The sequence below is a fragment of the Colobus angolensis genome, unplaced genomic scaffold, assembly GCF_000951035.1.
Source record: "Colobus angolensis palliatus isolate OR3802 unplaced genomic scaffold, Cang.pa_1.0 Scaffold75, whole genome shotgun sequence".
NCBI classification, from domain to species: Eukaryota; Metazoa; Chordata; class Mammalia; order Primates; family Cercopithecidae; genus Colobus; species Colobus angolensis.
The window spans coordinates 3441205-3465916 of record NW_012121265.1 but is presented as its reverse complement, the minus strand read 5'-3'; the positions used below and the strand labels follow the sequence as shown (position 1 = coordinate 3465916).

Here is a 24712-nt window from a genome sequence, read left to right as displayed (position 1 = left end):
ATTTCATTAATATAGATTCCTAGCAGTGGAATTACTGGGTCAAAGGATATGTGGACTTTTGATGTTTCTGATATCTGTTAGCAAACAGCTTTCCAGAAGGGCCAAACCAGTGGCATTCTCTTAATAATACAGTTGCCAAAGTGCTTCATTAATTTAATTTTTGCCAACTAGGTAAAAATATTCCTTGATGTGCTCCTGTTTACTAATTTATCTTATGAATCCCTTTCCTTTTAAGGTATGCAAATTATATATAATGAAATGTATATAAAATCATCATTATCCAGCCTACTGCACTAATATTAAAAAGGAACATAAACATTTGGGATGATGAATATAATTTCTAAAGGTGGCAGGAATTACCGGATGGAATTCAGAGTCCCCTTCATCTTTTAAAATAGGGTTGTCTGGCTTCTTACTTCACACAGATAGTGTTGTCAATACTGCAATAGAAAGATAATGAGAATAAAAGTAGCACTATTAACTAGAATATTTTGTGCCTTTAGCTTTTAGTAAGTCCCATATTTACTTCGTAGCTTCCTTTCCCTGAGAAAATTGGAGCCTGAACTCACAGGGTTCTTATGAAGATACAATCACTTTAAAAAATGTGATCTTCCTAAAGGGAATTATTGTTTTAACAAAATCTACATACATTGATAATTTTAAAACATATGAAAATGTATAAACTCTTTCTTCATTTTTAATACTGTTTATTGGAAACAGCTAAGTTCTTTGTATAGGAAGGGGACATAATTTCCAGTGACATTATATTTGCTCTTCCTCTTTTGTTTGCACTAGAGAGAGCCTTGCCATATCTGATACATCATTCTGTGAAGGTATGCTTGCATCATTTCCAATTAAATGTTTTAAGTCAGCAGTGTACAGTAAATTATCATAAATGTTATTGTAAGTTCAAGCTGAAGTATTAGCAAGAAAATTGCTAAAGGATATCATGTAAGCTCTTACTGGTTCTGTGTATTTGCTAATGTCTGTGGTGTATATTACTTTGACGAGCTTACGGTGACTTCTAACTTGAATTAAAATACGGTTTTGGTCAATCCTTTTAAGGTCAAGACAAGATTTAAATTAGAATATAATTTGCTTAGTTAGTCATCTCACTTTTTTTGAAGCAAGTAAGCAATGAATTGGGAAAATAAATTTTAATTGTTTACTTAGGATTCTCAGAAAGGGAACACATGTGCTTTGTTGACAACAGTGGCATTCCGTAGATTGAATAATAATTTATCCTTTATTCATTACTTTTTTATTACTGATGGAAAGAAGAGCTGGTTAAAAGGTAGCAGAGACCAGTTAAATGTTCAGATCTATTTTAATAATATTTATACAAATTCATTCACTTTATAATAATTTGCATATTTATTTGAATTTTGACCTACTTGGCCTTAGAATTGTCAGTGAATATAAGGCAGTTTCTGAAGAAAGCCCAAAACACTCACTACAGTGCTAGAATTCAATTGATATTTGTTGGTATTTCACACATTCAGATACCTTGCATGTCTAACTATTATATACTGAAATATATGTAATGAAGAGCAAATATAGTGAGAAAAATATATATAGAGTGAGCAAAGTTTGTGTCAAGTAAATGATTGACACAAATGTAGTTCTGGTTTTTTTGAATTCTAGTATCACAAACTTATTCCAATATATCTGAAGAGTAAAATCTTGTTCTGTAGTTACTGTAATTAAAAGGGAATGGAAAAGGCAGGGCAGGAATAGATTTATGGGATTCAGAGATGAGAAAATGTGAGAGATTTGAAGAAAACGAAGTTAGAAAAGAAGAGCAATGTATAGACTTTGACAAATGAGAAGAAATAATGAACAGGAATTTGTAGTATAAAGAAGAAGGATAAAAGGGTACATTTAGTCTCACAAAATTAGAATGGTATAATAAAAGAATTATTGTAACCCAAATTATTATTTAATTATTACAATGTTGTTATTCAAATTCTACACATCCTTTGTCTCACAGACATCTAAGGCCTTTAGCGCCAGTCCAGTCCATGACAATGTCTTTTCCTAAAATCTCATCACTTGTTCATGCCACTTACTTGACAACTGATTGCGCATTTGCATTTCTGAATTGTTCTGTGATTAAAATCTTCTATTATAAGTTAACATTTTATGCTTTAAATCTCAATTTTCTAAGTAGGATACAAATCTGGAAGACAAGCACTCTGTCCTATTTCTTGCTAGTTTCTGTAGTTTTAGCAAAGCATCTCGCATTGTAGAAGGATCTCAATTCTTCAATGGCTTAGTATAATATATAGCATTTTTCAAATGAAAGAGTCATTTATCCTATACTCAGAGAAAATGATAAAATAGCACTGAAAGCATGCAGAGACTTGGGTGAAATTTAGAAGCTTTGGAACATGTATTTCATCAGTAAGTTATTTACTTTGTTTATGTGATTGTCCTGACATGGAAGATCAGTGTAAGCCAAGATAGTATCGACAGAAAGAGTATAATAAATAGAAAAGGGGTACATGAATCAGATTATTTACATTTTGGAGATAGTTACTGCAGTGAGTACTGCACTTGAATTAATTCCAAAAGATCTCCCTTGAGCTGAAAGTGTGTGTAGTCATAATTGCATGACCTGTGACACATTGTCTTTGTCCCACAGACAGGTTACAAAATTGGCACTGCATCAAGATAGAGTAATTATAGGGAAGCAGAAACTGTCTGGATATTCCACTGAAAGCTGAAGATGTGATCCATTCTTGATTTGCTTTGCTAATAGCTCTAACTTTGAGAAGACAGAGAGAATAGTAAGATGAACAACCAACAGGCGGGGGATGTAGGAGTCCTGGGAGAGAGAAAATCATCATGCCATTTGAGAGTATATAATAGAAAGGAAAGAGAATAGCGAAGAGAAGCATTTACATACCCCCAGATTTTAGCAAAATTTATTCCAAAATGTTTACAGGAAAGCTATTTTGATTCTGTGGCAAGAGAGCTAAAATAAAATACCCCAATAAATCGTTCATTCATTTATTCCGTTTAAGTAATGGTATTAGAAAGTGTAAAGCTACAAGTGAGTTAAGGCTTCAAAATGAACTTTTGTTCTTTTTTGTAAGGATAACCTGACTGATACAGCAATGTTATGCTGCAGATATATCTTAACTTTATAATGGCATGTATGAATATCTGGTGTTCTTTTGAAGTTGATCGAAAAATGGACAGTGGGTAATAGCATAGTTATTGGTGGTGGCTTCTGAGAGGGGCCAATAATTAGCACTCTTTGCTTTCTCTGGGTTCTAAACAAATAGAAACTAAACAGTTCATTTGAAAATACTGGTCAATATATCATTTTTATTATTGATAAAACTCATGCTGAAGGACATAACTTCGGGTCCATAAACCCAATTATTTTGCTAATTCTGAACTCCAGAATTAGGCAGATTTTGTCACCTGCCATGGACCCACCCCCTCCTGTGGGTAGCCTTCCCAGGTAAGTTATGAGAGAGAGGATCCAAATCAAATTCACATCATCTGCAGGCAGATTTGCTTCTAAAAGGGAGAGAGGCAGATTCATCTGTAGAATTAATCACTTCACCTCCTTGGAGCACAATGAGTAAGAGCAGGAGAAAAGCTAGGAGACTATGGAAAATGCCTCCTCATCAAAATTAGGAAGGGCAAAAGGTTTTCTTTCCCCTCTAACTTTGCCTTGCATCTGTTCTCTTAGGCCACTAAGTTTAACCATAAAGCCTGTGGTCAACTATGTGAGAGAGGAGATCAGCAGTTTATTTGGGCAGGAGGCCAATGAGATCCATGGTGGTCAGTTTTGATTCTACATTGAGAAGATTCTGAAATGGGTTGAAACAGGACATATATCAAATCAGCTTCAATGACACTCTGTATTCGAAGCTGGAAATTTACCGCCAACTTATTTCTTATCTTAAATTACATATAACTCTATGGCCATATTAAATAACTCTAATACTAGAATGCATAAAGAAACATCGGTAATAAAATTCCAAAAACATAGAAATGCCCTAATTAAACAAAATCTCCTCACTTTATCAAATTTCCAGGGAACAATCATTAAAGTTTAAAATATTATATTTGTTGGCAAGTTAAAACCATAGGTAAAGTCTAAAATTATTTTGCCTTTGTGAGTTACAAATTCTTCAAATAAATTCCAAAACCATTCTTCAATATTTCTTATTAAAATATTAAACATTCTTCAATATTAATCTCAGCCATAAGCATTCACCATTCACAGGAAGAGTTGGGATTGTCTGTGTCTCACCAGAATGCATAAAGCTCCTTCAGCGTCAACACTGCTATATTAGCTCAATGCCAAGCCTTCCATGGACCTAATTTTAAATAATACAAATTATTAATAATACATGGAAAATGTTCAGAGCACTGGCCATGCAGTCACCAAATTTAGAAAACAGACCAATTCCTACCCTTTAAATGAGTTATCTCAGGCAAAATGATATGCCTAAACCTAGTTCTTAGTGTGGCCAGACACCATAATAGAGACTCAGTGGTGTCTAAGGAAAGAAGGGTAGATTGTGAAACCCTGATTTTCTTCTTGCCATAATACCTGTCAGTCTATACAAGTTGTCCAGAATTCATGAGCTATGAGTTTAAATCTCAGTGGGAGAAATCCAGAAGCAAATGGTTGATTTCGGTATTATGCACTTACCTCTCAGAGAGACATTGCTGCCTTCTTGCAAAATTTAGAAATTTGTGTCTGGGCGCAGTGGCTCATGCTTGTAATCCCAGCACTTTGGGAAGCCAAGGCAGGTGGGTCACTTGAGGTCAGGAGTTGGAGACCAGCCTGGCCAACATGATGCAAACACTGTCTCTACTAAAAACACAAAAATTAGCTGGGCATGGTGACATGCACCTGTAGTCCCAGCTACTCGGGAGGCTGAGGCACGAGAATCCCTTGAACCCAGGAGACGGAGGTTGCAGTGAGCCAAGATTGTGCCACTGCACTCTAGGCTGGGCAACAGAGCGAGACAGTGTTTCAAAAAAAAAAAAAAAGAATAAAGAAAAAAATTAGACATTTGTAATCATGTCAGCCCCAAGCACATCTTATTCAAGCCTTCTCCTCCAAGACAGTATTTTAAGAATTTTTTACTTTCCATATATCCCAACTCTAAATTGAGAGTGACTGTGTTTGGTGAATAGCACCCATGCTTTTGTGACTAACCAGAAGGCATTTCAGTCTTATTTTGCTGTGGCTGTTGCCACTATATGTCTCTATAACTTCACTTCCCAGGAAGTATTTGTCTCTCCTCTGTCATTAGCCAGTTCAGAGACAATCTAAGACCACATGGTAGAGAGTGACCTTGAGCTTGTGTTCAAACTAAATGATTGTAAGTTTTATCCATAGGTCCTATCTTGGTCCTAAATTAATTTTTAAATTCAACAAATATTTATTGAATATCTTCCATCTACCAAATACTTTCTAGATGCTGAGATTAACATATATAAAAATCCCAATACTATCAATAGAGACAAACTTTAAACAAATAAGCAAAATATATAGCATATTAGATAATAAAGAATAACGTGGAGAAAAACAAAACAAGGAAGAGGGAAAGTGGCAGTATGTGTGTGTTTGTGTTTGTGTCTATGTGAAGATGATTGGCATTTTAATTGAGGTGGTCAGGGAAGAAGTCGAAAATGAAATTTTAGGTAAAGGAACTAGTGTTGGCTACTTAAGCCTAACACTAACCATTTAAAGCTCATTCACCTTCTGTTTATATATATACACACAAATATATATTTATATACACAGTAACCATTTAAAGCTCATTCGGGTTCTATTTTATATCTATCTATCTATCTATCTATCTATCTATCTATCTATCTATCAGCTCTCCATAAGACATTGAATGAGCCAAAAAAGCTGTCTAGTCATCAGTTGCTGAGGGACTGGCTAAGATAGAAATACACAGATACCTTTCTCAGTTGCCCCAAGTTTGGGACTCGCTGCTCATATATATGTATACAAAGTACAAAAATTAAAATTCAAGTTCTATAAATTTAGAACTTGACTTCTTTGTAGTTTAATATGTTGAATAACAGCAAATATTCTGCTCAATAATTTTTAAAGCCTTTTTTTCCATATAATTAAGTCACTGCCTTAGCGAAGCTTAGGAATAGTTGCACTTGCATAGTAAATGGTACATTAAGGCCTTGGCCCTAGTTGAAGTCCAGTGATCTTCATGTTTTCTGGATTGCCCCATTACTTGTTCTATCCTTAAGGAAATGGAGTGGCTTATTTGATTTCTAAATTTAAGTGAAATAAACAGCATCAGTAATAAAGATGATGTTGTAGGACTTTCTCCTTAGTTCAGCTAAAAATGGGATCCTTATCCCATGACCGTGAAAGGTTAGGCTCACAGATACATTGAAGGGTGGGAAAAATGGAATTTATTGGGCAAAAAGAAAAAAAAAAAAAACTCAGCAAAGTGAGAGAATTTCCTGTTAACAGGCCCTCATCTCACCAATTGACTCCCAGGTACCACCCCAGAACAGGAGAGGCCAGGTTCCTCCAGCTGCAAACAGCAGGAACTTCCTGAGGCTCCACCCAATGTGCACTCCTCCCATTGCACAGGCCTGTCAGAGGTTCTGCCAGGTGGCCTCTTTTACGTGGCTGTCTCAATGATATTATGTTCTTTATCTTCACTTTTTACTTTTTAACTTGTTCAGAATCTCAAGCAGATGAGAAGGGTCTACTTAATAATAGAAACCTTATCAGAGACCCCCAACAGTTCAATAAATTCATTATTGATTGCTAGGTAAGTGTCCATTTCTGGAGAAAGGATAATGAAGCATTTATTTCTTTTCTCTGATCCACTTAAAATTTTCATCAACCAAGAAATAAATGGCCTGATTATCAAATTTATATATTTATGGGAAAATTCATAGAAAGGAAATATGTTAGAATAAGGGGAATTTGTAGATTAAGTGTGAAGTATATAGAATATATTTGGTGAAAGTTAAAATGCTTTTGGTAAAGGGAAGATAACTGTAGGGTTAGATGTGTCTTCTTAGCAGGAATATGTCATAAGCCAGTACATTCAGGAAAATGTACCAGTTGATTGGTGAAGCAGAGAAGACATAGAGGAAGAGGCTACAAAGTTCTTGGGAGCATCATTGGACCACGAGAGGTTGAATGAACCAAGAAATCTGTCTGGTCATCAGTTAGAGAGGGGCCAGCTAAGTCAGAAATACACAGATGCCTTTCTCAGTTGCCCCAAGTTTAGAACCCACTCCTTATAAAAATGTATACAAAGTACAGAAATTAGAATTCAATAACATATGGTCCAAAAAGTTGTATTCCAGGGCAAGGGCTGAGGAATGTTAAGTTTTGGAGAAGTTTTGCAGTGGACAAAAGATGGTTTCACGAAGTTTGAAAATAACGGAAAACATGCCTAGTCTGCTAGCTAGGGAACTTCTTGCATATCATATACCTATATACCTCTTGCCACCTTGAGTGGAAATAGTCTTTGACAATAAACTGAATGTTTCTAAATCCATATACCTTATCCATCCTATCTTTTGATATACTATATGGAGGGAACCCTAGAACATGAAAAGGCAAAACTCATTCTTGTGGTGGCTTTTATGATTTGAGTTGAATTACTAGCAAGTATGGCAACTCACTATCTTGATTATTCTCTTTGCCCCCAAAGGGCATTGATCTGTTCAGGGAAATGGAATAGGGGTCAACGTGAAAGACCACATGCAGAGAGATAACTAACACATTGGAAGTTTAAAGGTTCAAAGAGAATTCTGCACTCAATTAAAAAAAAAAATAAGTTACAAACAATCACAACAGTAAAACATGAAAAATTTATAATAAATACCAATGTGAAGTTCTGAATTTAGTTTCTAAAATTTACTCATAGACATGCTAAATAGAGAAGACTTGTCTTGATCAAAGTTCATATCAGGGTATTCAAGGGCCCTAGATGACCATCTGTCAGGTAAGTCACAGCACTTCTGAGCCTGCTTTAATAGGAACATTGGACTAAGTAACCTCCAGTATTGCTTCCAAATCTGAGAATGAGTTATTCCAATGAGTCTGTGACTTTCTCATATTTTGATTTTTGTGGTTTAACACATTGTTCCAAGTACATAAGAAAGCTGATTTATATCAGTCATGAGTAATCTATGCTACATCAAACTGCCCTTCACATTAAAAAAATTCAAACAATTGAAATTCATTTTTTTAAAAAATGCCTGTCATGTCTCCTTTCACAAAATATTGGAAACAAGTCACATTGCCTATTCATTTATCGGACCAGTTAGTCAATGGTCATTATAGGTATCTTCCAATGGAGACTTAAAAAGTTATATTTAGCAGATGTCTTCACAAAGGAGCATTTTACTGAAGAACCACTTTTTAGCATTTTGCAATGTTGAACTAAAAATGACTCCATTAGCTAATAGCAAAATAATCCCATTTCCTCAAAGAAAAAAAAATCTTTAATATATGTATTGATTAAATGGAAAATGCCAGTGTTTGGGTCATTTACGTAGCCAGGAAGATTTAAGAACCTCTTGAAGAACTTCAAAATTATAGTCATAACCTACTGAAATGTTCAACACGAACTCCTTATACACTAAATGAAAAAGCTAACTGGATTATGTAGCATTTAGAATTTTTTAACCTAGAAACTAGCATGTTGTGGTTCAGAATTGAATCATTAGCTTTGCATTAATTCCCAGAATCAGGGAGAAAAGAAATCTTTCTTTAGTAAATTACTTCTTGGGGTGGGGAGAACTACTGAGAGATTGAGCTGAGCTTTATTGTAGCAAGAGCCTCAAGTCATAAATTACTGGCACACAGCAGAAGTCAGTGTGTCATTTCTATTGTGGTCAGATGCTTTCATATTTCCACTTGTCAAGGTTGACTTGATCATATTGTGCACTTCCTGGATGTCAAAGACATAACATTCATTTGTCCTTCTCTTTGAGAGCAGGACAGGTATTTCTTTCATAACTTAAACCTCTAAGTTTGAGAAGAAATATACTCCATAGTATGACTGTGGAGGTATTCTATGTGTGAAAATTTTTTTAAGTGCAGATTTCAAAATTTGAAATTAACCAGGTTCTCATTTTTGCTCTTTCAGGAGTAATATGTGTTAAAATGCATTCTGAGGATCTAGCTTTTAAATGACCTTTTCAGTACTCATCCTTTTGCTCATTTTGATTTGCTCAGATAAATTACAACCACCTGGCCTTTTGTATTAAAAAAGGTTACATACAAAATTGACCTTTCGATACTTATTGAGTGAGCTAGGTTCATTGTATTTGAGATTAACTGCTGTTGCTGTTTTCTGAATGATGTATTAAATAACTTTACTTGAGGATGGTAAAACCTATTTCTTGTGCCATTTTGTTCCAAGCTAATTCTAACACCATAGGAATGGACTGTCTGAGAAATACAAAGAAAATTATGTTTTAGAAAACAATGAATCGAATTTATTTAGCTCCTGTGTGCCTAATGATTTACAGATGTGATTTCAATGTATCTTAATCTTGATAAACCCAATATTATCCTTTGGCCAGTCTGCCCTTCACCATCTTGCTTATTAAGATTCTGGCTTCTTTCTGTCTGTTTCTTGAATATTTTAAGCTCAGGCTTGCCTCAAAACTTGACACTTGCTTTTCCCTCTGCCTGAAATGTTATTTTTTGTTTTTTGAGTTGGAGTCTCGCTCTGTCACCTGGGCTGGAGTGCAGGGGCGCAATCCCAGCTCACCGCAATCTCTACATCCTGGGTTAAAGCGATTCTCCTGCCTCAGCCTCCCAAGTAGCTGGTACTACAGGTATGTGCCACTATGCCCAGCTAATTTTTGTATTTTTAGTAGAGATGGGATTTCACCATGTTGGTTGGCCAGGATGGTCTCCATCTCTTGACCTCATGATCTGCCTGCCTCGGCCTCCCAAACTGCTGGGATTACAGGCGTGAGCCACCGCACCGTGCCTGAAATGTTCTTTTCTAGCTTTCTTTGTTCCATTCACCTAATATTCCATTTGCCACCCTACATTTTCTGACTCTGTGTAAGTAGGTTGGACTGTGTGACTATTTCTAATAATGAAGTGTGTCACTTGTGGGCTGAAGCACTGAAAAGTCCGTACACAATTCACTAGTCCCTTTTCTGCCATGATTCTTTGGGAAGTCTTGGGTTGAGATGGAAAGTGACAAGATTGAAGCAATCTATATTGCTAAATTACCAGATGGGAAGTTACCTAGACCAGAGGATTTTGTGTGAGCAAAAAATCAACTTTTCTGTGTTCAACTACTGAGCTTCTGGGGATATGTGCCTATTCTGATTAACTATTTAGGGTTTCAGGGCAAATATCATTTCCCTTTTGTAACCACTCCATCTAAAGCACTTTCCCTCTGCACGGTATCTTTCCCCTGACCATTTTGTTTCCCACAGCAATTTTTTCTGTAATACTTTTATTTATTTGTTTATGTAAGTCAAAGTCAAACAAACAAGACTTCCATGTGCTATTATGATTCTTAAGTGCCCAGAGTATTCTTTAAAGTTGTCAATAAACATTCATTTTTCAACATTTCGTTTTAATGTAAACAAGTACAAAAAGCAAGGTAAAATACTACCTTGCAAAGGTCCGTTGAATTTCCTCTTGGTCACCAACAGGAAGCATAGCCTGCATCAAGCCATAGCACAGTTTATAAGACTCTCCTACGTAAATCCATTTTGCATTATTTCTTTTATCCTGAAATGAGATCATCTTTGGCAAAGTCTTTATCAGTGATGCTATCTGTGTCAACACAGAAAATATTTAGAGTCCATATTTTAATTTTAAAATTTCCCAGAGTCACCTTCAAAACTTCTGCAATATTTTTGCATATATGGAGGTCTTCATCCACTAACGAATAGCTTTGTTGCTTTTAACTCCAGGCTACATAAATACTTCCTGCAATATCAGACTATACTATCTGCCAGTTTGCCAACTTCCAGTTTCCTGGCACATGGTTCAGAAGAGTCCCTGGCATTTTTTTTTTGCTGGCATGGAGAAGCTTGCTGAATAGAATCAAAAGGGTTACCCCATACATCAGTTCCTAGAAAAACGGCATGCAGTTAGAGCTCAGTAAAAATTCATTCAATTAATTATTACAAGCAAACTTATTCACCATGGAAATCCTGATATGAGCAAACTCTATCAAATTTTTCTACAAATAGGCTTTTATTTATTTATTTTTTTTAAAAAGGAAAAAAAGAATTTTTTTCCTAGAATTTTAGTCTAAACTATTCAAGATCATCCTTTGGAATTTGAAGTAAAGAACTTCATAATTTGCTTCCAGTCCTTAATGAAGTTTCTTGACAAGGCATTAAGACTTTACTGAAAATTATTTTCTTATTGCTACAGCATGAAGAGATGTGCCACATGACATACAGAGCTTCATTTCTCATTAGGGAACAAAATGAGATATGTGATCAATATAAGATAAAAACAGGTATACACAGGTATATCATCTACGTAATCAAAGTTTTGCATGCAATATTAACTCTTCAGTATTATGAAGATTTAAGTGATTTTCTTTTGGAAAAGTGTTCACAAGTTGGAATTCTTTGTTAATGAGAAGTCAGCAAGCACACAGTTGAGAAAAACCAGGGATTGTCTATGCTGGATCATGTTAATGTTTCACTTAGACTAAAAAGAAATGATGACATTCTAATCCTTTCCTAATTTATTTCAAAATACTCAGTGTTAGCAAATATTAGAAATTTCTGGAATGGATGTGATAATTAGATAGGGATATTATTTTACTTTTCTTTGTTTGCTCCACACTGCAAATTAGCATGATCATACTCCCGACCAAAAAATGATTTTACCAAGGTCTGTCCAAAGATATAAAGCTTAACCAATTTGATTAACAACTTTGTGATATGCTTCAAGACATAGCTTTTGTGTTGAGAAAAATTCAAATTTTGGTAAAATTCTATCCCCCGCCCCCCCCCCTTTTTTTCTTTTCTTCTTTTTATTTGAGATGGAGTCTTGTTCTGTTGCCCCAGGCTGGAGTGCAGTGGCGATCTTGGCTCACTGCAACCTCTGCCTCCCAGATTCAAGCCATTCTCCTACCTCAACCTCCTGAGTAGCTGGGATTACAGGTGTGTACCACCAGGCCTGGATACGTTTTTTGTATTTTTTAGTAGAGACAGAGTTTTGCCATGTTGGCTAGGCTAGGCTGGTCTTGAACACCTGATCTCAGGTGGTCTGCCTGCCTTGGCCTCCCAAAGTGCTGGGATTATAGGCGTGAGCCACTGTGTCTGGCTCCTATCCCTTTTAAATTAAACTTATTTTCATGAAGACTTATCAATGGACAGATGTCAGGCACCCCTTCCATTTTCTTGACTTCAAAACTTAATTACAAAGAATTGCCCCTGTAAGAAGTACTGTTTTGTCTCCCATGATGTGTAAGTAGGAAAGGATAACATGGATATGTAAAGAGAAGGAAGATATGCTAATATTCATTTTCTTTGACATTTCCTAAATTAACCTAAACAATGACAGTCCATGCTTAAAAGGACCATACTTATAAAAGTAAGGTATATTTTATTTAATTCCTGTCAGTAGAAACCTTTTAAAAATACCTTATTACAAGGAAATGATGTTGATGCTATCAGGTCATATAGTTTGTAGTCCCCTGCTCTTGTTAGTATTGACAACTTCCAGAGTTCCAGGAGACTAATTTTACACTGAAGTTATGATCTACAATCAGTATGTAAGGCTGATATCTTTAAGCAACAAGATCATTCAGTATAGAGTATGGGTGGCATTGCATATACGCCAAAGTTTACAGAAAAAACAAAGTTTGGGAACCACTGAGCTACATGCAGAAAACAAATAAATGAGATGTTTCCAATTAAATGTCTGAACTTTGAACTAATTCTGCCTTGAAGATAATTTTCAAATTCTTATCTAGCAAATAGGAATGTGTCAGTAAATCTAAAGTAGTTTTGCTGGCTTTTAGAATTTACTCCCTTTTGTTTTATTTTTAAGCATTAATATGAATTGATTGGTTTATTTCTTGAAAGAATTTAAGGAAGTAGAGTTACATTTTGGTTCAGGATGAGGGGCTGTTAACTTCTGAAGACAGCAGTAAGTTAATGATTTAATCCACTGAAATTGCAGGGAAAAAATTAAAAGTATCATCTGTTAGTGACAGGTTCATAACTTTTCTAGTCCTCATCTATTTGCCCTTTAGAGGTCCATGATCTGCAGGTTGAAGAATTTCCTGCCTGGAGGATCTGTGAGGTTCCTGCCAGGTCTAAAAACCTGTGGAGACTGTGTCTTGGTCATATGAATTATATGATTATATAACCATATGTTTATATATACGATTATATAGTCATATGATTATATAATCAGTGTTATCCAGATGCCAACAAGACCCTCGTTTGTTGACATCATTTAATCCCTTATTTTGGCCTTTTTGTTTTAATTTTACTTTGAGTGATAATATATTTACTTTCAATGGTAATTTACTTAATGTATATGCATAGTCATGCTTATACTTTCTACATACATTGACATGCACATGTACTATATATGCATGGGTATATACATATATATAAGCTTATTGTATTAGTCTATTTTCACACTACTAATAAAGACATACTGGAGATTGGGAAGAAAAAAGAGGTTTAATTGGACTTACAGTTCCACATGGCTGGGGAGGCCTCAGAATCATGGGCGGGGGGGCCAAAGGCACTTCTTACATGGTGGCGGTAAGAGAAAATGAGGAAGAAGCAGAAGCAGAAAGCCCTGATAAACCCATCAGTTTTCATGAGACTTATTCACTGTCGTGAGAATAACACGGGAAAGACCAGCCTCCACGATTCAGTTACCTCCCACTGGATTCCTCCCGCAACACGGGAGATTTCTGGGAGATACAATTCAAGTTGAAATTTGGGTGGGGACACAGTCAACCCATATCACTTATATATGCTATTAACATTTTAGAAGACAATTGCAGGCAGAGTTAGTTACTGCTTTGTTTTTTATGTATGTGTAGTTTTAAGTATTATTATACTAAAGTCATTCAAAGAGTTGTATGCCTTGTGGTATTTGGAAAGGTAGCGAGTATGAAGTTTGGGGGATGATACCATATTTGAAGTAATAGTATTAAGTTGAAGAATTATCTGTATTCATGTTTGATAGAATCAATGACTCTACCCGGTAGTCAAATTTAAGCATAGATATTCTTTTCTTTTCTTTTTTCTTTCTTTTTTTTTTTTTTTTTTTTGAGACGGAGTTTCGCTCTTGTTGCCCAGGCTGGAGTGCAATGATGCAGTCTCGGCTCACTGCAACTTCCACCTCCTGGGTTCAAGTGATTCTCATGCCTCAGCCTCCTGAGTAGCTGGGATTACAGGCATGTGCCACCATGCCTGGCTAATTTTATTTTATTTTATTTTATTAGCAGAGACAGGATTTCACTATGTTGGTCAGGCTGGTCTTGAACTCCTGACCTCAGGTGATCCACCTGCCTTGGCCTCCCAAAGTTCTTACAGGCATGAGCCGCTGCACCCAGCCTGATTTTCATATCATTTTTAATTCCATGGTTTGTTTTATATGAAATTTTGAATAGCAAAACAGTTACTATGTACAACTAATAAGATACTAACATCTCTTTAATTTTTAAATTTTCTTCACAACAGTGTTTATGGCAGTATGATTATAATCTATTGTATTATGATCAATTTGTTCTCTTGGCTTTATTGTTCTGCTGAATAATTGGCAATAGCAGATTAGTTATAAAACAGATACATCTGCTATATGGCTTCTTATGGGTATACAAAATGTTAAACTTCATTTTATATAAAACACAATCCTAGAAAATAGATTAATTTTCAAAATTTCTTAAGAAAATACTCTATATTTTTTCCGAATTTTCAGGTCGAGTTTTTATCACTCTTAGTCACAAATGGTGGAAGGCAGTTCCAAATCTAAATTCATTTTACCACAATAATGACATTTTCCAACTGTCTCATAAATTTGCAACATTTGTTAAAAGGGAGACTGGTAGAGCAAAATGTGTCACTATTGCTGAAGAAAATGGGCCCGTGGTAATTAGTGTGCCATCTTCAGAGACAAAAATAGTGCTTGAAATTTAACATTATAATTGTACCAATTAGCAGTTATTGAGTGCTCACAATGTGCCAGCCTCTGTGCAGAACAGCCCAAGTGTGTGATCTCTTTAGTCTCAACCTTATGACTTAAAGATATTATTGCTATTCCCACTTTACAGAGAGAAAGAATGAGTGAAAGGCCTCAGTAATGAGATTATGATCCAATTGCTAGTAAGTGCAACAGCTGGGCTTTAAAACAGGTCCTCTAAGGTATAGGCATAATGTAGGTAGTGTTATCATTTATAGATGAGAAAAATTGGGGCTTAGAGAGGTCTAAATAATTTGGTTAAGCTCAAACAGCTAAAAACTGGAGAGACTGGTATTTAAAAGTAGGACAATTGTTAAGAATAGGGGAGGAGGGCAGAAATCAGATGCAAAGACAATCACAATTTACTCCATTTGATTATTTTAGGGCTATCACACTAAAGCAAGAGTGTTACAGGGGAAAATGATTTTCTCTTCCTAAATTTCACAGTAAGAACATCTGCATTAGTCTCCCAAAGGCAGAAACTCAGCTGTTTCAGCAAGGGCTCTCTAACTAGTCTTCCACTAGGTGACCCAGAATAAATTTGTTTGTCTAATTCTTTATTTGTAACTTTACTGATACACTATATTGTGCCCTAATTATTTCCATTTTACCAGACTTGCTTTACAAGCTATAGTAGTAAAGTCCTGGGCAGGAAGAATATTTTTCTTGTTCTTTATATAAAGTAATTTAGTAGACATTCAGTTCCTAAAAAGTGATGGAAACACAAAGCTCAGAAAACAAACTAGAACTTTTAAATATACTTTTGCATTCTACAAATTTAAAAATTGAACAACAGTATCAGTCACTGATTTTTTTTTATGAGTTTTGGGAGGCACAGTAATAGATTACAGTCCATGGCACTCTATTTTTTGTCAACGATTGTGAGTTTGGAATATTTGTTGATTTATATTACAATGTGTGATATTGACTATTCATTAATTCTATTTTGTAGACCTTTTACTTTTAGATATAAGGAAAAGGCAAGATGAGGAAAAAGAAGCTGTTCATTTTGTCTAGCAATCACTTGTCGTATGAGATGCCATTTGTATGCTGAGAAGAGCTAATACAAATGGAGAAAATTGATAATACAAATCTTAGAAAATTGTGTTCAAACACAAAGTGGAATTTACAGTTTTCTCAAGACTATTTGTACATGACCATAGGAAGAGTAGATTGTATGTTCGTGTGTGTGTTGTCTGGGCATGTTGGTGTGTGTGTTTTTACCAAAGACAAAGAACCTGGTGCCTTCCGCATTTACTATCCCTCAGCATCTGAAATAACATTATGTTTGCATTTTGCATAGAAATACTATTCAGATCAATTACCCATTCCTATTGAGAGAGGCAGAAACCAGATTCTATTTGCCAGGAGCTGTATTTTTAATAATATAATTTTGAAGTTATATTAAAGTGAATAATTTGAAAATTTAGATCACATTCACTTTTTACTTCGAGTATCTATTTTTAAAATGAATTTATTACTTCAAAAAAATGTAATCTACAAACTTAAATTGTTACTCATTAACATTTTTATATGTTATATATAAAATATAGCATTATTTCTATCCCATATTGTCATGTGAATGTTCTCTTTTTAATAATAAAAACCAGGTATTAAAACAAAAATTTTAAATAATAAAGTGTGATGGCAGTTTATTATCTAAACTTGTGCTTAAATAAATAAACTCGTGTTTAAATAATTTGGCCCGTGTTCCTTTATCATCCACAAGGGAGTTTTATGAATGTTCACTCACAGGACTACATCCATTTACATTCAAAGATGAGTAGTTAACATTTTAAGTTAATGACAGAGAATCTTTAAAAATATCTGTGAATAATGAAGCCAGCCATTCGTTGTGTTCAAGGATTTTGCCTTTCTTCAATAATATAATTTTCTTCTCATTTTAAAGAGTATTTAATTGCATCACACGTCCTATTTTAATATTTAATAATAATTTTATTAGCTGTATAGAATGAGAAGGGCAAAACTTGCAATATCTAGTACTGGTCATCAATTTTTTTTATCATGACTTAATGAATATTATAATTACAAGGAGAGGCAAAAAGATAAATTAGCTTAGTAGTTGGTTGGGACTTGCTAGTTTATTGGTTTTAGCTTGGGCAAAGCCCAGAATAGTCACAAAGAGAAAGAAACAAGTATGTGGGGGTGCTCTAGAAGTTCTTGCACACAATTTCTCAACGGACTAATCATGCCTCATTTTGAATAATAAACAAAGGCTTTGAACAAAATTATAAACACTGCCAATAATAATTCCTTCTGGTTCCAGAGCAGCTGACAGGGAATTCTGATGACTTACAAAACTTAGCCTTGTCAGGTATATGTTCCTTTAATTTCTATTAATGCATTTTGGCAACTTTTCATTATCTTTTCTTAAATATCTTTACTGTTTTTTTCTTTTTTAGCTAAGAAAAAAGTATGAGTTATTTTGAGTAGGAAAATTTGGCATAACCATCATTGTAATAATGCTTTTTACTCAAGTAGCACCTCTCACCTGAGACTTTCAAAGTGGTTTTGAGTACCTTGTATTAGACCTACATGGAGGTCAGGGGAAAAGTTATTTGTAGGCACCATACATTAAAAGCCTCTGTGGACATATAACGGAGGCTGTGGGGAGAAAGTAATTTTCATCTTTAGTACTCGAGATATGGGTATGTGTATAACATGATTCCTAACTTTTCAATGCCACTTGTTAAAAAAGGGAACCAGATATTGTTGAATTTCATGAGCATTTAAACCTATTTTAAGACAAATCATTTTTAACCCCCTCCAGCAACTGCTTCGAGAACGACAGCAGATGGCCAGCCGTCCCTTTGCTTCTGTTGATGTAGCTCTGGAAGTGGGAGCTGAACAAACAGAGTTTCCGCGAGGGCCATTAGAGGTAGGAACAGCGGTGCTGAAAGAGGACCACTGTGTTTGCATATTCATTATATTGCTTCTCTAATCTACATCTGCTTATGAAGCCAAACAGAGTCTGATTATCTACAGTTGACAAGATTCAGCTACATATGTTATGCCATTTTCAAGGCACATAGTTTTAATAGTATGACATGAGCTGTAACCAAAGCCACTGGAGAATCTATTAGCCTAGGCAAGAGTGACAGACTGCTCACCTGGCAGCCGTTCTCTGACAGATAGGAGCTGAGGGAATTTAAGATATAGGTATGATCGGAGAAACAAAGCACCTATATTTAGTCTTTGGAGTACTCTGTGCCCCTAGTTAACAATTCACATCTATCTTTATTAACAAAGTTTACTTAAAAAAGGTGGGTGGAGATGAGTTGCATTTTAATTACATAGCTTCATTTTTGAATGTTGAAAAGTGAATGTTTCTCACATATAAAATGAATATTTTTATTTGTGGTTAATTGCTGTATTATTACATTCCTTTATTGCAAAGGCAGAAATAGAGTATGCTGAAACAGAAATCATATGCAACTAAATATGGTATTAGAATCCAAAAGTAATCCATGAAGTGGTTTCTGAAAATAATAACCCCTAAAGGTGCAAAATTCAAAGCATTATGATGCATACTAATTTAATTGTATGTTTATTACTTTTATTTACATTTTATATGTGGTAAAATATATTTAAATAGAAAGGTTAAGAAACTGTAGAATTGAAACATTTTATTCTCTTTTTTTAATGCCTTTTTTTTTTTTTTTAAGAGCTGGCCAATCCCTGCGTCATGCTGTGACCAGAACGCCAAAAATGCCTTTATTTGACTAATTTTATGTTGCCATTTTCAGATTTTATTTTTTGTCAAGGGAAATAAGGAATGGAAAAATAGAATCCTTCAAAAACCTAGGTATACATATAATTGATTCCGTCTGTAGCATTTTTGGTTTTTCTGAAAAAATAAGACAAAATCACAACTCATGGATGCTACTCAAAGGGTCAGTTTTTAGAGGAAATAAAATATTGGGTGCATGTTTCCCTATGATTTTTAAGACATTTTGATTTTTTACTACTCTAGATCACAGGTTGCCATGGAAGCTTAGAACGTTAGGAAATGTATGTGTATGTCTTCTTGGGGAAAAATTACAAAAGAGAATGATTAAATGAAAGGTACAGCAAGCGCTCTAATTTCATTTTGGTTCCTTGTTTCAGATAACTTTTGTAAAAAACCTTTCACACAGAGAAAACTTAGACTATTCTTGGACTATTATAAATTCTTTTTCTCCCCATCTGTTTAAAACATTCTCAAATACTGCTAAAAATCGAGTAACAAGAGAAAAAAATGTCTGTAATGCACAATTAGACTAAAGAAGAAAAGAAATAATCAAAGAACTAGAAAATTCACAAACTTAAGGAACAAATATGACACAGACTGTGTCACCATAGTCTGTCAGTTGCACATTAATAGTGTTCAATAATGTATTGTTAGGTGCCCATGTGTTCATAATCATTACATCTTCATGTTCTATTTTTTCCAAATTTTGATTCCTTCTTTATCATTGTGAATTTTTAACGTTAAATTTTATTTTGTAGAGTTAAAAAAAGTCTAGCCCTACTTTCTTTTAGTTCATATTCTCTGATACTCCTTATTTCATTCTTTCATTTCCAATTGCACTATATCCTTTTGTTTTACACCTGTACTTTCTGGAAAAAACTGTTAGCTTGTTTATTTTTTCGTTTACTCTGTTTTTTTTTTTTTTTTTTTATTGATATTAACACTGACATGAACTACTGTTCTACCAAGGCTTATTTCAGCTATGCCATTTGGGGTGTGTGTGTGTGTGTGTGTGTGTGTGTGTTGTTACCAGCCTTGCTTCTTTTTGGGTTTTTTCCCCAGCTTCTGTCCATAAACTGATTTTCGTCTACTAAACAGAATATTGCATATTCTATTTTTATGTTGCTGATAGCTACCCTTTCCTTATCAAAATTCATAGTGATTTTTCCCTAGCTATGCTTAAAGCTTATTAAAACATATTCCTCCACTGCCCATCTCAAATAAAATTAATACTTTAACATGCTCTCGACTTCCCTCTGTTTCTCCTTCCATATATTAATACCACCTGTAATTTTTATCCAAACATTATGGATGCACTTCTTTCTTTATTATGGCCCATGTAAAGAACAATGAACTTTCTTTGTTCTCCTTTACTTTTGATATCTAGTTGTTTGCTCATGCATTTCTTTTATTTTTCACTAAGATAACCTCTCTAAAAGATTTTTTTCAAAGAGAAACTTTGGGTCCAGCACTGTGGCTTACACCTGTAATCCCAGCACATTGGGAGGCCGAGGCGGGTAGATGATTTGAGGTTAGGAGTTCAAGACCTGCCTGGCCAATATGGTGAAACGCCGTCTCTACAGAAAATACAAAAATTAGCTGGGCATGGTGGTGCACGCCTGTAATCCCAGTTACTCTGGAAAATGAGGCAGGAGAATTGCTTGAACCCAGGAGATGGAAGTTGCAGTGAGCCAAAGTTGCAGTGAGCCAAGATTACACCACTGCACTCCAGCCTGAGCAACAGAGTAGGACTCCTCAAAAATAAAAAAAGAGAGAGAGAGAGAAACTTTGTATGACATTCTCTTTGAGAACTTATCTCCATGTTTAAAATCAGGAGAGGGAACAGATGACTCATTCCGATTTACTGTTTTGTTGTCTGTGGGGCCGTTTTTGCAAATACTTGGTATAGCATAAAGCATTATATTAATTGATGGAATTCTTACTATTTTTATTTTTTACTCAGTTCTCTTAATAACTGGCATGCCTCTATTTCTTTTGTACCACTTTTTTTCAGAAATTTAAATTGAGTATGTCAAAGGAAAAATAATTACGTGTACATTCTCATTTAGGAAAGGCCTTTATATTTGGGGATGAAGATCTAGTTATGAATATATGGTATTTTTATGGAAATAGCTTTATTGAAATATAGGACATATATCAATAGTTCATCAATTTAATATATATAATGCAGTGATTTTTGGTATACACAGTTATGTAACCACCACCAAAGTAAATTTTGGAACCTGTCATCACCTCTGCAAGAAACCCTATGCCTTTTAGCGGTCCCCGTACCCCACATTTTTCTTCAGCCCCTCCCCATGACACCCATCTCCTAGTCCTAGGCAAGAATTAATCTACTATCTTTATAGATTTTACTGTTTTGGACATTTCATACAAATAAAACTATGTACAATGTGATCTTTTGTGATTAGCTTCTTTCACTTAGCATAATGTCTTTAAAGTTGATATATGTTGTAGCAGGTGTCAGTGCTTCAGTCATTTCTGTTGTCAAATGATGTTCCATTGTATGGATGTGGCACAGTTTGTTTATACATTAATTAGTTGGTGGTTACTTGAGTTGTTTCCACTTTTTGGATACTATGAATGATGCCACTGTGAACATTTGTGAAAAAACATTGTATAAACATGTGTACATTTCTTTTGGGCATATGTCTAAGAGTGGAATTGCTGGATTGTATCTTGTTGAAAAGGACTTTCTTTCTCCACTGAATAGTCTAGAGACCCTTGTTGAAAATCAATTTACCATAACCATGAGGATTTATTTCTAGACTCTCAATATTATTCTACCAATCTATTTATCTATTCTTATGACAGTACCACACTGTCTTGATGACTCTACCTTTGTAGCAAGTTTTGGAATCTAACAGTGTAAGTCATCCAACTTTTTTTTTTTTCTTTTTTTTTCTGAGACAGAGTCTCGCTCTGTTGCCCAGGCTGGAGTGCAGTGGCGCCATCTCGGCTCACTGCAAGCTCCGCCTCCTGGGTTCACGCCATTCTCCTGCCTCAGCCTCCCCAGCAGCTGGGACACAGGCACCCACCACCACGCCCGGCTAATTTTTTTGTATTTTTGGTAGAGACGGGGTTTCACCCTGTCAGCCAGAATGGTCTCAATCTCCTGACCTCATGATCCGCCCACCTCGGCCTCCCAAAGTGCTGGGATTACAGCCAACTTTGTTCTTTTTAAAGATTGTTTTGGAGGTTGAATTTGAACTTGCTAGGTCTTGGGAACGACCAAAATGTTTAAATTGAGTTTAAAACATTATTTTTCAAAATTCCTTTACATACACTGTCTCAATCTCATTTGAGTCTTAAGTCAATCGTATAAAATAGGCAGAGCATATGTCATCTTTTTTTTCTGTTTACTATTGAGGAAATTGAGGCTCTGAGAACTTCAGACCTATGCTGAAGATCACAATTTCGGTCACCTAGAGGAAGAACCAGGGTTCAAATCTCATATTGGCCCAAGGGTTTCTTTCCCACATTACTTTTTATATGTGCTGGTTTTAGTTCAAATTGAGAATATATCTTAGACCTTAATATATCTATAGGATTTTTTTGGTAAAGAACAGAGTTCTTTAAAGCATAGAGGTAAAGTTCATATAGCATACTTTGATTCCAGGTGCTCAAATAGTCATAGATAATTGTGGATATTAAGGAAGAACTTTCACTTGGAAAGTTATAGGCTCTCTTAGTATATCAGAGTATTCCAGCAGTTATCCATTGTAATCTAAATTGCTACAAAGAAATCAAAGTGATTTACTAAACTGCAATAAACTCAGCACACAAGCTTTCTGCTATTTTTATATTAGAAGTTTCTTACAGAAATAACTTTTGTAGTTTTGCTATGCTAATAAAGTAACAGAGTTCTGTAGAAACAAAGTAATTTAAGATGGTTTTATTTGGTAATTATAGTCAAGTAGGCTAATTAATAATTTTAAAGACAATGTTTACAGCATGATTAATTTTTACCAGACTAATCATTTCATTAGTATTCTGTGTATATATTTAACTACTTTATACCAGAATTTTCATTTTACAAATTTGTAATGTTTTGATTCTCTCCACATATAAAGAAAATTATAGCTTTGGAGTGCTGTAAAGTAGAATTTTCAAAAAGGCATTGGACAATGGAGAAGCTTATGTGAATTCAATGCCCCCTAACCTAGAAAAAATTAATTTGGAGTCTACTTTCTGTTTGGTAGTTTTAACTGCTAATTTTGACATCGCATTGAAGTTCATTCTCTGTTTATTGGGACAGTTCAGCCTCGTATCTTATGTAAGAAACCTCTCTCCCAAGATGAAAAACACATTGTTAAAGTCTAAGGCAGTCAGAGTGAAGCAGCTGTCCTGTTAAGAGCATTGCTGGCCTCATTCCTAGAGCAGGATGAACCCAGTCCTCTGCTCTTGGGCACAACCAGAGGTTCCCCTGGTTCCTCATTCTTGTCCTGCCATATCCATGGACAGTAGTTCCGGTGACTGGCCTAAGCTAGCTTATTTACTTTTCCCCAAGTTTCCTTTTTTCTTATAACTGATTTATGATATTTTATATTTTTAATCATTATCATTTACTATCAGTGCTCTGATTATGTAAAGAATAATCCTTATTATAGATATATATTAATGCAGATATAACACAACTTAAAATATTTCATTATCACATTACCCATAAATATTCAGTGCCAGAACTTTTATTTCCTTCCAATAACATTTTCATTTTGCGTATTTGTATTTTTTTCAAAATTGAGATCATATTTTATATGTGATTTTGCATTCTGTTTTTGTCAGTATTTGAATAAGAACATTTTTCACTTCTAAGTTTGATTCAAAAATATATTTTAATTATTTTGTGGTATATCATCATTTACTTGCCTATTTTATTTTCAATTAGCATTATTCTAATTTGACACTGTTATAAATAAGACTGTATTTAATTTTTGTATATAACTCGACCTTAGTTTATGATAAAAACCTACTGAATCAAAAGTTATTAACTTTTAGGATCTTGAGGTATATTGCTTATTTACTTTCTAGAAATGTCTCTGTTCACAGTATCTTTAGCAAAGTATGAGAATTTCTATTTTCCTGCATCCTTGTCAAACATGATTGTTAGCATTGTTACAACTTTATTAATTTGATACAAGAAATGTTGCCTTCTTTCTTCTTTTAATCACATTTTTATTGTTAGTAAAATTGAGTATTTTTGTATTGTCTCTAACCACTTGTATTTTTCCTAGATGTTCATTTATTGACCATTATTCTCTTATCCTTTTCTATTTTAATAACATTTATTGATAGTCATCTGATTATATAAGAAATACACTATTAATTCTAGAAAAATTAGAATTGATAGAATAGCTCATTTGATATCTTTCTCTATCCTTCTATTGGAACATTCCTTGCCTTTTTACTTCTAGATCAAATATATTAAGCATTTGTAAATTACCTGCTATAAATGTTTTCACTCTTTGGATATTGATTTTAAATGCTATATTTTCTCTACTTTTAATTAATCAGCTTATCCTGTCTTTTGGTAATATTTTTCAGACCCTGCCTTTGCTTTCTTTTCAACCTGAATTTCCTATTACTTTTCCCTGTTTAAAAAATATTTCCAGCCGGGCGCGGTGGCTCAAGCCTGTAATCCCAGCACTTGGGGAGGCCGAGACGGGCGGATCACGAGGTCAGGAAATCAAGACCATCCTGGCTAACACGGTGAAACCCCGTCTCTACTAAAAAATACAAAAAACTAGCCG

At 34.7% G+C, this 24712-nt stretch overlaps 1 protein-coding gene across 1 annotated transcript in view; it reads left to right on the top strand.

Moving 5' to 3' along the window:
* ATRNL1 (attractin-like 1) overlaps window positions 1-24712 on the top strand; it is an 834587-nt gene that overhangs the window by 588439 nt on the left and 221436 nt on the right. The window contains exon 27 of the mRNA XM_011927827.1: window positions 17982-18089. Coding sequence (XP_011783217.1) covers window positions 17982-18089 — 108 coding nt within the window. The remainder of the gene's footprint in view (window positions 1-17981; window positions 18090-24712) is intronic.